At 62.8% G+C, this 13,109-nt stretch overlaps 1 protein-coding gene across 2 annotated transcripts in view; it reads right to left on the bottom strand.

Moving 5' to 3' along the window:
• Nucleotides 1-13,109, bottom strand: part of OSBPL2 (oxysterol binding protein like 2) — a 51,989-nt gene that overhangs the window by 23,953 nt on the left and 14,927 nt on the right. For both annotated transcript variants that reach the window (XM_062204436.1, XM_062204437.1), the window contains exons 3-4: nucleotides 11,165-11,309; nucleotides 8,420-8,495 (exon numbers count right to left, since the gene is read on the bottom strand). In XM_062204436.1, coding sequence (XP_062060420.1) covers nucleotides 8,420-8,495; nucleotides 11,165-11,309 — 221 coding nt within the window. The remainder of the gene's footprint in view (nucleotides 1-8,419; nucleotides 8,496-11,164; nucleotides 11,310-13,109) is intronic.

Genomic DNA, 13,109 nt, shown 5'->3' with positions numbered 1-13,109 from the left:
TGTCAATATTGTGTCTGATTCACGCTATGTGGTTAATTCTGTGTCTATCCTTGAGGCCGCAGGACTAGTCAATTCTTCATCCTCCGTAGCGACAGTTTTCCTCACCCTGCAAAAATCTATTTGGAATCGGTCTGCTCCTTTCTTTATTACTCATATTAGAGCTCATTCTTCCTTACCTGGACCCATGACCACAGGCAATGCTATAGCTGATCAAGCCACACGCCCCATTTGGATACTCCAATTTTCTTCCCCAGAAGAGCAGGCTATCCAGTTTCATTCAGAGTTCCATGTAAACGCAAAAACCCTTGCCGCCAAATTCGGTCTTTCTCGTGCTGCCGCTCGCGATATTGTTCGCCATTGTGCCGCATGCCCTACTTTAACCCCTGTGCCTTCGGTGGGGGTTAATCCCCGAGGATTACTACCAGGACATATCTGGCAGATGGATGTCACCCACATATCCGAGTTTGGGACCTTAAAGTATGTTCATGTGTCAGTTGACACCTGTTCCCAAGTAATTTTTGCTTCTCTGGAGACGGGTGAGCGTACCACCCATGTCATTAATCACTGCCTTGCTGCATGGGCAGCCTGGGGCAAACCAAAAACTTTAAAAACAGATAATGGTCCTGCATACACAAGTAAATCATTCCAAGATTTCTGCACCCGTATGCAGGTACAACATAAAACTGGAATCCCTTATAACCCTCAGGGACAGGCCATAATTGAAAGGGCTCATCGAACCCTCAAGGCTTTTCTCTTAAAACAAAAGGAGGGAATTGCCACGGGCAAAACCCCTCGAATGCGCCTCTCCCTTGCACTGTTTACTATAAACTTTTTGAATTTGACAGATCATTCTATGTCCCCCGCTGAGAGACACATGTTAAAGGAGCCATCTTCACGAGGCTATGTCCGTTGGAAAGATGTCCTCACGGGAAAGTGGTACGGCCCGGATCCGGTATTATGCTGGAACCGAGGCGCGGTCTGTGTCTTCCCACAGGAATCTGGAAGAGAACCTCTCTGGATACCGGAAAGATTGGTCAGAAAAACAGCCCCGCCGCCACAAGATACACCTCTATCACCTACGGACGACATCTCCCCCGAGATAACCGAGATTACCACGCTCTCACAGGACGACAAATTGCAACAAAACAACGAGACGTCCCTGTGTACTTCGCTGGGTGAGCTCCTTCATCAACAACAAGTTGGAGAGCGTCAGACATCAGTTCCGCGCGGCAGCGTATGCTGCTCTCCATCACCGTGATCCGGATGCATATGCCATGCTGGCTCGCATGACTTATGACCGGGTCCATACCAGCGATTAAAACCCTCGTCCCCCCATCCCTACTCACGCCTCACATATGGACAATGCCTCCATCAGGCACACACCTTCCTCGAGTTGTCTTGTTCCCCCTCTCATTCATTGGGCTGTATCACCCATCCCTGACGGGGAGCGAAAACTGGGTATGCGAGACCAAAGGTACTGCAGCAGGAGTCCACCCGGGGGTTCCGGGGGTCCTGGGAGAGCATATGCATATGCATGCAGGTTCAATTCCCAGCCTGCCCCAGCAAAAGGGAATAAAAACTGATCCCTAACGGAGACATCAGGGGTTGTGGCCAGGCCCTTGAAGTTCCGTAACTAACGGATCACAAGCACGCTGGGTATGCACCTCTACTCTCTGCCTAGTAAATATTCTCCCGGCCCTCATGAGCCAGGGCCGTCGGGGATGTGATTTGTGCAAAAACAAAAGGAGGGAGATGTAGGGAACCAGACCGGAGGAACCGTGCCCCTAAGATGGCGCCGACTCCCTGCTTCCGGGTTCTTCCTCATCTCAGGGAGTTCCCGCTCTTGCTCGCTCCTTCCCGCCTTGCCACGAGATTGTCCTATCCCCGCGCTTCTAGCCTATCACCTGATTTGTGACGTGTATTGTGCATATAAACCCTTGCTACGCGGGTGTAAGGGAAGTTCCTGCCCAGAAGAGATCGAAGCTGGATCTCCTGCTTGCCGAGCAATAAAGGAACCCCGTGCAAAGTGTTCGGTCTCTGTCTCTTGCTGGACGAGGACGGCGCCGAGCAGGAGACCTGCTCTTACCTCCCGAGCCCCGGGCCCCTAGGGAGACCTGCGCTTACCTCCCTGAGCCCCGGGCCCTAGGGAGACCTGCTCTTACCTCCCAGGCCCTAGGGAGACCTGCTCTTACCTCCCGAGCCCCGGGCCCCTAGGGAGACCTGCTCTTACCTCCCTGAGCCCCGGGCCCTAGGGAGACCTGCTCTTACCTCCCAGGCCCTAGGGAGACCTGCTCTTACCTCCCGAGCCCCGGGCCCCTAGGGAGACCTGCGCTTACCTCCCTGAGCCCCGGGCCCTAGGGAGACCTGCTCTTACCTCCCAGGCCCTAGGGAGACCTGCTCTTACCTCCCGAGCCCCGGGCCCCTAGGGAGACCTGCTCTTACCTCCCTGAGCCCCCAGGCCCCTAGGGAGACCTGCTCTTACCTCCCGGGCCCTAGGGAGACCTGCTCTTACCTCCCAGGCCCTAGGGAGACCTGCGCTTACCTCCCTGAGCCCCGGGCCCCTAGGGAGACCTGCGCTTACCTCCCGAGCCCCGGGCCCTAGGGAGACCTGCTCTTACCTCCCTGAGCCCCGGGCCCCTAGGGAGACCTGCTCTTACCTCCCGAGCCCCGGGCCCTAGGGAGACCTGCTCTTACCTCCCAGGCCCTAGGGAGACCTGCGCTTACCTCCCTGAGCCCCGGGCCCCTAGGGAGACCTGCGCTTACCTCCCGAGCCCGGGCCCTAGGGAGACCTGCTCTTACCTCCCGAGCCCCGGGCCCTAGGGAGACCTGCTCTTACCTCCCGAGCCCCGGGCCCTAGGGAGACCTGCTCTTACCTCCCGAGCCCCGGGCCCCTAGGGAGACCTGCTCTTACCTCCCGAGCCCCCGGGCCTCACGCGGCCCCCCCCCCCCCCCCCGCCCCGCGGTCACTGCATGGAGCTGCAGAATCCGGCCCTGGGCGGGATCGAGATGGCGCAGACCCTCTGGGGGTTGCCAGCTGCCCTTGGCACTCCTGCCCCAGGAGTCTCTCAGCAGCTTCCGTCCGACCTCATGTGGAGCCACTGCCGAGCCCAGAGAGGCCTCCCCCGCGTCCTCGCCACGCCCCAGGCCACTACCCCAAACCCAACCCGCGGTGCGCAGGCAGCCTGGGCAGGAGCCACCGCCGGCCACCTGCAGCTGTCCCTCCCCACTCCATTCCCACATCAGGTACCAAAGGCGAGCTTCCCTCACACCAACAAAGACGGCCAAGATGCTCACAGAGCCCGCATGCCGCCGGCAACGCCTGGTTTAATCCCCGGCTCCGGGAGGCAGTGGTGATGGTCCCTGCCACCCGAGGGAGAGCTGGACCGGGCTCCCACTCCTGGCCCAGCCTGGCTGTTGTAGGCGTCAGAGGAACTGACTTGCAGATGCGGCTCTCGCCGTCTCGCCTTCTGTCTGCCTCTCAAACACAGTTTTCAGACATTTTTGTAAAGGGGCCGGTGCCATGGCACAGCAGCTTCCCTGTGGCCCAGGCTCAGCACCCCGTACCCGAGTGGCTGCTCTGACTCCAGCCCAGCCTCCCCCATGCACTGGGAAGGCAGCGGAGGTCCCCCACATACTTGAGCCCCCGCCACCCACATGGGAGACCCCGAGGGACTTCCTGACTCCCGGCCTTAGCAGGGCCCAGACCAGGCTACTGTGGCCATTTGGGGAATAAACCAGCGGACGGAAGACCCTCCCTCCTTTCTCTGCTGCTCTGCATTCAAATAAATAAACCTTCAAAAACGATTTTAAGTCACCTGGATTCCATCGCCCCAGAACGACACTGCAGTGCCCTGGGCGGCAGGCAATGGCTCAAGTGATTGGGTCCCGGCCACCCCCACGTCCCAGCTCCCAGCTCTGGCCTGGCCTGGCCGTCAACACAGGGCCTGGGCAGTGAACCAGTGGCTGCGGGCTCTGCCTGTGAATGTCTCTCCTCCTCCCTGTGTCTCTCAAATTAATTCGTTAATTAATTAAAATTTAAATTTAAAAAGCAGAACCCAGGCCCAGCAGTAACATCTTCCAGAGCCTACAGGAGCCACATGCCCGCGGGCATCTGCTCCAAACCCTGCACAGCACAAGGTGGGGTTGTGGCTCGCGCTCTCTGAGCCCCCAGCCCAGGGGAGGGGTCACGTGCTGCCAGCCCCTGAGCTGCTTCTAGGGGGGATGGACTTTGACAGAGGAGGCAGGAGGGCGGCCAGGAAGAGGCACAGCTGCTGTCGGCAGGACAGGTCCTCCAGAGAGAGGCAAGGGCCGGGGCGGCTGAAACGAAGGTGGGGAGGCGGAGGGGGGGGCAGGAAGGGCCCCAGGTTAGAGCTGCCACGGCCGCTGGGACCAGAACAGGCTGTGGCGCCCGCGCTCAGCGCCCTGCGTCCCTGCCCGCAGCATCGGGGCAAAGTGACCCTCTGAGTGCTGTGGCGGCACTCCGGGAGGCCCTGGGCCCTGGGGGGCCGGACAGTGGGCTCTGCTCACACACTGGGACCCACAGACCACCCTGAGGCCGGGGCAGGAGCGGTGAGGCTGCCTCTGCAGAGCAGGGTGGGACGAGCGCCCGGGACCCCAGCTGCCTCACGCGGAGTGGGCGGGAGACGTGGGTGCTGAGAGACTCAGAAGAAAAGCAGGCAAAACAGACATAACCTGCGGTTTTGACCCGGACGAGAGTTAACTTCCCTCCACGAGCTGGCGATGCCACAGCTGGGCCAGGGAAGCTGGCGGTGGGCAGGGGAGAAGCCGCGCTAAGCGCAGGAGATGCTGACCCTGCTCAGCTGGGGAGACCAGCGCTCCCCACACCGTGGGCAAGGCTGCGGAGCCCAGGCCCCGACCCCTGCTGCTGGCAGGACACCACGCACAGCCCGCGGGGCCCCGCCGTGGGCAGCAACGCTCCACACACGATGACTTCCGGCCTGGGCGGACATCGTGCGGGGCTGGCTCCTGCAGCACCGCGTAACCAGCCACGACCAGAAATGACCCAAATTTCCAGCAACAGGGACACCGGTCCAGAAGACTGCAGGGCGGCCATGTGAGGGAGGAGCGCCTTCACAGAGAACCACACGGGCCTCCCCCGCCCCACCCCACCCCCACGTGTCGCTCTGCCTTTCAAGCAGATAAAAACAAAAATGAGCATTTAGAAGTGGGGCCAGCACCGACGCGCAGCAGGCTAAGCCTCTGCCGCAGCGCCGGCATCCCACGTGGGCGCTGGTTCGAGTCCCGGCTGCTCCACATCCGGTCCAGCTCTCTGCTGTGGCCCGGGAAAGCAGTGGAAGACTGCCCAATCCTTGGGCCCCTGCACCCACGTGGGAGACCTGGAAGAAGCTTCTGGCTCCTGATCGGCCCAACTCTGGCCGTGGCGGTCATTTGGGGAATGAACCAGAGGATGGAAGACCTTTCTCTCCGTCTCTCCCTCTCAAATAAATACATAAAATCTGAGAGGAACGAAGGAACGAAAGAAGGAAAGGAAAAGAAAAGAAAAGAAGAACGAACGAACGAACAAGCTATCTAACATCAAAAACTAAATGAACAAACTACCTGGTTCCCTCTCTGGCATAATCACCCAGAGAAGAATGACCCCGACTGATTATTTTTTAAATATTTACTTATTTAAAGGCAGAGTGACAGAAACAAGAGAAGACAGACAGGCACAGAGACATTTTCTGTTGCTGGTTCACTCCCCAAACGGCCACAACAGCCAGGTCTGAGCCAGGCCAAAGCCAGGAGCCGGGAGCTCCACCTGGGTCTCCCAGGCCCATCAGCTGAAGCTGACTCGGAAGTGTAAAGTAACCGGGACTCGGACCAGGCACTCCACTGGGATGCCAGTGGCTTACCCCACTGTGCCACAGCACCCACTGTGCCACGGCACCGGCCCCCGGATGACTTCACAGCTCAGTAATCTGAGATGTTCCCTAAGGACACAAAGAACCACAGAAGCCAACAGACGTGTGTGGTCCCAGGGCTGTCAGCACACGTGTGGGACAAGGTAAACGTGTCACATCTGGGTGCAACCCGGCCAGTGGGGAGGGAGAGACACAGGCCAGGACACGCCTGCCGTCACGAATCTGAAGCATCGTTGAAACGAACAAAAACGTGGTTCCCAGCTCGACGTCTGAAGAGACCCAGAAACAAGACCCACGGCCCCCGCTGCAGCCGGGCCGTGGCCCTGACGGCGGCCGATTCCGGAACCGGGACAGGCAACGTGCGGGGTGAGCTCGGGGCGTGTCCTCAAGGATCAGCGGTGCCTTGCAGAGGCTTCCAATGACCAAGGACGGAGCAACTGGACTGGAAGACGCCTGACAGGGTTCATCTCAGAGGTTAAAAAAAGACTGGGGCCAGCACAAACAGACAGAGGTGCCTGTCGGCCTAAAACAGCCAGCATTTCAGCAAAAACCGCTGGGAGAAGAGCAAACTCCACACGCGTGGTTTTAGAAGCTAGCACACGGGTGCATGTGCACACGGCACAGCACACACTCGTCCGGCTTGAGAGCCGATGGGGGGCACAGCCGGCCGGGGGTCCTGCCTCCTGAACCTCAGAAGAGGGCTCCTTGGGTGGAGGCAAGGAGAACGCGGGGGGACCCAGGGGTCCCCAGGAGCCTGAAAGCTGGGGCTCACGGTAGGCAGGGCTCCCCCGCAGGGGCTCCTGAAGCCAACAGCCCAGCAACCTGAACGAGGCACCGAGCACCACGCTGACTGCACCCAGAGAGAACACAGGTGAACGGGGGAAGGGACGCCACCCTGCTGGCAGGGGCACACGTGCCCGGGCCTGGGGAAGCACGTGTGCCTGCTCCTGGGAGTGCCAGCTGCACACACCCACTTGCACACTTGTTTTCCTGCTCTATTTGTTCCCTTCCTGTTAGACTACATTTAAGTGTTTTTTTTGTTTGTTTTTTTGTTTTGTTTTGTTTTTTTTTTTAATTTGAGAGGCAGAGAGATCCCATCCGTTGGTGCACTCACAACGGCTGGAGCAGCGGCAGGCCAGAGGGAGGAGCTGGGAGCTCAATCGGGGTCTCCCCGAGCATCAGCAGGAAGCTGGAGTCTGGGGCTGGGGCCACGGCTCAGACTGGCACTCCGATGTGGGATGCGTGAATGCGGTGAACGCCCGCCCTGGCCGTCACCGTGACAGAGTGCGTTCTCCTATGCCAGCACAGTGCACGAACGGAGAGCGCGCAGGAGTGTGCTCCGGGCTCGGGACGAGCGCCAGGGGACGAACGGAGGATGTGCAGGGGTGCGCTCCGGGCTCAGGGCGAGCGCCAGGGGACGAACGGAGGATGTGCAGGGGTGCGCTCCGGGCTCGGGGACGAGCGCCAGGGGACGAACGGAGGACACGCAGGGGTGCGCCCCGGGCTCAGGGCGAGCGCCAGGGGACGAACGGAGGACACGCAGGGGTGCGCTCCGGGCTCAGGGCGAGCGCCAGGGGACGAACGGAGGACACGCAGGGGTGCGCTCCGGGCTCGGGGACGAGCACCAGGGGACGAACGGAGGACACCCAGGGTGCGCCCCGGGCTCGGGACGAGCACCAGGGGACCAACGGAGGACACGCAGGGGTGCGCTCCGGGCTCGGGACAAGCACCAGGGGACGAATGGAGGACACGCAGGGGTGCGCTCTGGGCTCAGGGACGAGCGCCAGGGGACGAACGGAGGACACCCAGGGGTGCGCTCTGGGCTCAGGGCGAGCGCCAGGGGACGAACGGAGGACACCCAGGGGTGCGCTCTGGGCTCAGGGCGAGCGCCAGGGGACGAACGGAGGACACCCAGGGGTGCGCTCTGGGCTCAGGGCGAGCGCCAGGGGACCAACGGAGGACACGCAGGGGTGCGCTCCGGGCTCGGGACGAGCACCAGGGGACGAATGGAGGACACGCAGGGGTGCGCTCTGGGCTCAGGGACGAGCGCCAGGGGACGAACGGAGGACACCCAGGGGTGCGCTCTGGGCTCAGGGCGAGCGCCAGGGGACGAACGGAGGACACGCAGGGGTGCGCTCTGGGCTCAGGGCGAGCGCCAGGGGACGAACGGAGGACACGCAGGGGTGCGCTCTGGGCTCAGGGCGAGCGCCAGGGGACGGAGGACACCCAGGGGTGCGCTCTGGGCTCAGGGCGAGCGCCAGGGGACGAATGGAGGACACCCAGGGGTGCGCTCTGGGCTCAGGGCGAGCGCCAGGGGACGAACGGAGGACACGCAGGGGTGCGCTCTGGGCTCGGGGACGAGCGCCAGGGGACGAACGGAGGACACGCAGGGGTGCGCTCTGGGCTCGGGGATGAGCGTCAGGGGACGAACAGAGGACGCGCGGGGTGCGCCCCGGGCTCGGGGATGAGCGTCAGGGGACGAACAGAGGACGCGCGGGGTGCGCCCCGGGCTTGGGGACGAGCCCTCCGCTCACCAGGCCGATGCACTTCTTCAGGATGCTCCACACGCTGAAGTCGCTCCGGGTGAACATCGGGGCAGGCAGGCAGGTCCTGTGAGGGCGGCAGGGCACACGCGTGTCACCGCATGGCACTCACAGACAGCCCGCCTCAGTGTGTCACAGCTGAACACTGGCATGTCCACTCGGAGCAGGGCCTCGGGGACGGCTGTGACGGCTGGGAGTCCTGAACCCTTGCAGCCACACCGTGTGTCCTTCTCCGAAGTGGGGGGAGACCGCTGCCTGTACACCTGCTGCCCCCCTCAGGGCCTCCTGCCTGCCCCAGAGGCAGCCACCCGGGGCAGGACAAGGACAGAGAGCAGGCCGAGGGGTTTCTAAGAACCTGTTCCTAAAGTGCAACCCCTCAGGCCACCTCCACAAGCGACAGGGGCCCAGCAGTCACCTCCACACCTCGAGACCTGGACCCCAACCCTGTTCCCAGCTGACTGGGCGGGAGGGTCCTGGCTCCCTCCTGGGAATGGGGGCAGAGGAGGCCCTGTCTCCCGCTGGGAGCCGGGCGCCCGTGTGGAGATGTAACGACTGGGGGGAGGTGCACACCTCACAGACGCTGCGCACTCACAGCCGGCGGGACCCTGACCGACCCTCCGACCACGGAGAGCACGGGCCCTCGCCCACGCCAGGGCCACGCGGCCCCACCAGGGCACGTGCTTACTTCAGAAGCGAGCGGGAGCTCAGCGGGCATTCGGCTGCCGGGAAGGAACACTTGGCACCTCTGTGCCGTCTTCCAGACTCTGCTGGAACATTCTGTGGCTGCCACACGTGGCAAATAGCAAGGGGCACCACCAGGAGGGGCACAAGGCTCTTCCGAGGGTCAGGAAGTTGGCGGGGGGGGGGGGGGGGACTGAGGACATGACCTTTGGGCGAAAAACGGGAGCAGGAACAAGAGCTGAGACAGGAGTGGGGAGCGGGCCCGGGCCAGGGGGCAGCGTGGACAGGAGTGGGCCCGGGCCAGGGGGCAGCGTGGACAGGAGGGGGCCCGGGCCAGGGGGCAGCGTGGACAGGAGGGGGGAGTGGGCCCGGGCCAGGGGGCAGCGTGGACAGGAGTGGGGAGCGGGCCCGGGCCAGGGGGCAGCGTGGACAGGAGGGGGGAGTGGGCCCGGGCCAGGGGGCAGCGTGGACAGGAGTGGGGAGCGGGCCCGGGCCAGGGGGCAGCGTGGACAGGAGTGGGGAGCGGGCCCGGGCCAGGGGGCAGCGTGGACAGGAGTGGAGAGTGGGCCCGGGCCAGGGGGCAGCGTGGACAGGAGTGGAGAGTGGGCCCGGGCCAGGGGGTAGCGTGGACAGGAGTGGGCCCGGGCCAGGGGGTAGCGTGGACAGGAGTGGGGAGTGGGCCTGGGCCAGGGGGCAGCGTGGACAGGAGTGGGGAGCGGGCCCGGGCCAGGGGGCAGCGTGGACAGGAGTGGGCCCGGGCCAGGGGGCAGCGTGGACAGGAGGGGGGAGTGGGCCCAGGCCAGGGGGCAGCGTGGACAGGAGCGCACAGCACAGCAGAGAGCACGGGGCAAGAGGAAGGGAGGCTGCTGGCCTCGTCCTGAGAGCACGGCGAGCCACCAGCCCAGTGCCCAGACCGGACGCCTCTGTGAGGGCAGGAGGCCGCTCGGCGCCACGCCACCCCAGGAGGGGCAGAGCGTGGCGGTGGTGCCGTCAGATGTGGCTTTGGAAAATGCCCCTGCACACAGCCGGAGCAGGAAGGGAGAGAGAACAGGGGAGGCCACGGGGGGTGGGGGCAGTGGGCTGGCACGTGGCAGGCAGAGAACCAAGCACCCAGACGCACGTAGCCAGGCCAGAGCGGCAGAGGGGCACTGGGTGAGACCAGGGCATCCCTGGCTTGCTGCAGGCGTCCAGGTACCAGGGCTGTGCACTGGGGAGGGGCGGCGGTGGAGGCCGAGGCCAGGGAGAGGCCCGGGGCCCTGGACGGGCCCTGGGCGCAGGAGGCCAAGGGCGTGAATGGCGCAATGTAGGGTAAGGGAGGCGTCCGAGTGGGCCCATCCCCCCTGCGGCCAGAGCCCCACCCTCTCCCCACCCGTGCCCATCCTGCTTCTGTCGCCCGAGACAAGGCTGCTCGTGGGTCACTGTCGGCACATGGGAATGAGCAGGCGAGGAGGAATCGCACGTCCTCTGTGCGCGCTCAGTCAGCCCCGAGCCTGCAGGGTCTGTGCGCGCTCAGTCAGCCCCGAGCCTGCAGGGTCTGTGCGCGCTCAGTCAGCCCCGAGCCTGCAGGGTCTGTGCGCGCTCAGTCAGCCCCGAGCCTGCAGGGTCTGTGCGCGCTCAGTCAGCCCCGAGCCTGCAGGGTCTGTGCGCGCTCAGTCAGCCCCGTGCCTGCAGGGTCAGAGGGCCACGCACGGCAGAAGGCAGAGGGCGCAGCGTGGAGGACTGGCGGACACGCACACCACCAGCCAGGGCCTGCTGCCAGCATGCTGGGTGCCGCCTGCCAGGCCCTCGGCAGAGCCTGCGAGTGCCCCGTGGCCACCTCCCTCGAGTGCCGAGGACAGGGAGGGGAGCGACCCCATCGCCGCACGGACACAGCATCGTTCCGGTCGTCAGCAACCATGCAGGGGGCGTGGAGTCGGGACCCTGGAGGGCAGACGCTGGGCGTGCCTGGAGGAGCCGGCCAGGACCTCAGCGAGGCTGGCTGGGGCCCCAGCTCCAGGCTCGTGGGAGCCGAGGGTGCAGTGCACCGTGGGAAGCTGAACACGTGCGGCGGCGTACCTGTGTGTCTGAATTCCGTTCTCCTGCGGGGGCCTCTCCCCAGCTTTCCCACCCCTCCCGCTTCGGCCGGCGTCCAGGTCAATCATCCTGGTGACTTTCTGGTTGGCCTCGGGAAACTCCCCGGAGGAGTTGTCGGAATCAAAGCCTGCGCGAGACAAGACAGCAGTCATCACCGTGGGGCTGGAGGCGTGCGGAGTTGTGAGAGCCCACAGGCCACGAGGCCACCACACTTCACCGTCACGCCCCACACCCCAGGAAGGGAGGCCAGGCTCCCGCACCACAGCCCACGTCACAGCACTGGTTCGAGTCCTGGCTGCTCTGTTTCCGGTGTGGCTTCTGCGCATGTACCAGGAAGGCAGTGGGCCCTGGCGGAGTACCTGGGTGCACGCCACGCGTGTGAGGTCTGGACGGAGTTCCCAGGCCCTGGGGAGTGACCCTGGGACCGGAAGACCCTCTCTCTCTGTCACTCTTCCACATTAATCTAAAAGGAGCAGCCGGGTGAGCTTCAGCAGCTCCCGTTGCAGCAGGTGCTCCACCTGCTCGCCCCCGGGGGACCCTGCGTCACGTGGGCAGGGACTCACACCCTGCTGGGTGGGTCACCTCTTCAGGTGCAGTGTGTACTGTGTGCAAGCTCTAACCACAGCTCCAGTGTAAGAGACCCCTGCAGGGCACGACCACTGCAACACAGTACATGTGAGCACCACACGTGCATGACCTCCACAATGCACACGTGACCGTCACGGTGCATGTGACCATCACAATACGTGTATGACCACACATGGCCATGTGACTACCACAGTACATGCATGACCATACAACCACAGCACTCGCGACTACCACAGCACACATGACCACCACAGCACACACATGACCACCACAGCACACACATGACCACCACAGTACACACATGGCCATCAAAGCACACATATGACCACCACAGTACACACATGGCCATCACAGCACACACATGACCACGATGGTACACACATGGCCATCACAGCACACACATGACCATCATAGCACACATATGACCATCACAGTACTTGCACAACCATACTCGTAATCACAGTACTTGCATGCCACCACACACGTGGCTGTTACAGCACACACGTGGCCATCACAGCACACACGTGGCCACCACAGCACACACGTGGCCATCACAGGACACACATGGCCATCACAGTACATGCACAACCATACACGTAATCACAGTATTTGCATACCACCACAGCACATGTGGCCATCACAGCACACACATGGCCATCACAGCACACACATGACCACGATGGTACACACATGACCACCACAGCACACACATGACCACCACAGCACACATGAGCACCACAGCACACACATGACCACCACAGCACACACATGACCACCACAGCACATGTGGCCATCACAGCACACACATGACCACCACAGTACACACATGACCACCACAGTACACACATGACCACCATAGCACACACATGACCATCATAGCACACATATGACCATCACAGTACTTGCACAACCATACTCGTAATCACAGTACTTGCATACCACCACACACGTGGCCGTTACAGCACACACGTGGCCACCACAGCACACACATGGCCATCACAGCACACACATGGCCATCAGTGTACATGTGACCAGCACAGCATGTGCAGGACTGCACAGCACACGTGACCACAGCAGTGTGCACGACCGTGGCACACTCATGAGCACCACAGGATGTGTGGCCACTGCAGCACACGTGGCACCGTGGCAGGGCCCTCACAATGCAGCAGGCACACGTGCCTGGCTAAGGAAGCAATGAGGAGTGAACGTGGAGGATGCTCCGTGAACTCGGGTGTACACATGTGCACAGCCACACGGCACCCCCGCACCACGAGCCCAGAGTGCCGGGTGGCGCTCCACCGCGGATCAAGCGGCCGTGAGAGAGCCGTGCTCAGCTCCG

This window comes from Lepus europaeus, chromosome 10 (assembly GCF_033115175.1).
Source record: "Lepus europaeus isolate LE1 chromosome 10, mLepTim1.pri, whole genome shotgun sequence".
Lineage (NCBI taxonomy): Eukaryota > Metazoa > Chordata > Mammalia > Lagomorpha > Leporidae > Lepus > Lepus europaeus.
The sequence above is the reverse complement of the archived record's forward strand: the minus strand, read 5'-3'. Positions and strand labels throughout refer to the sequence as shown.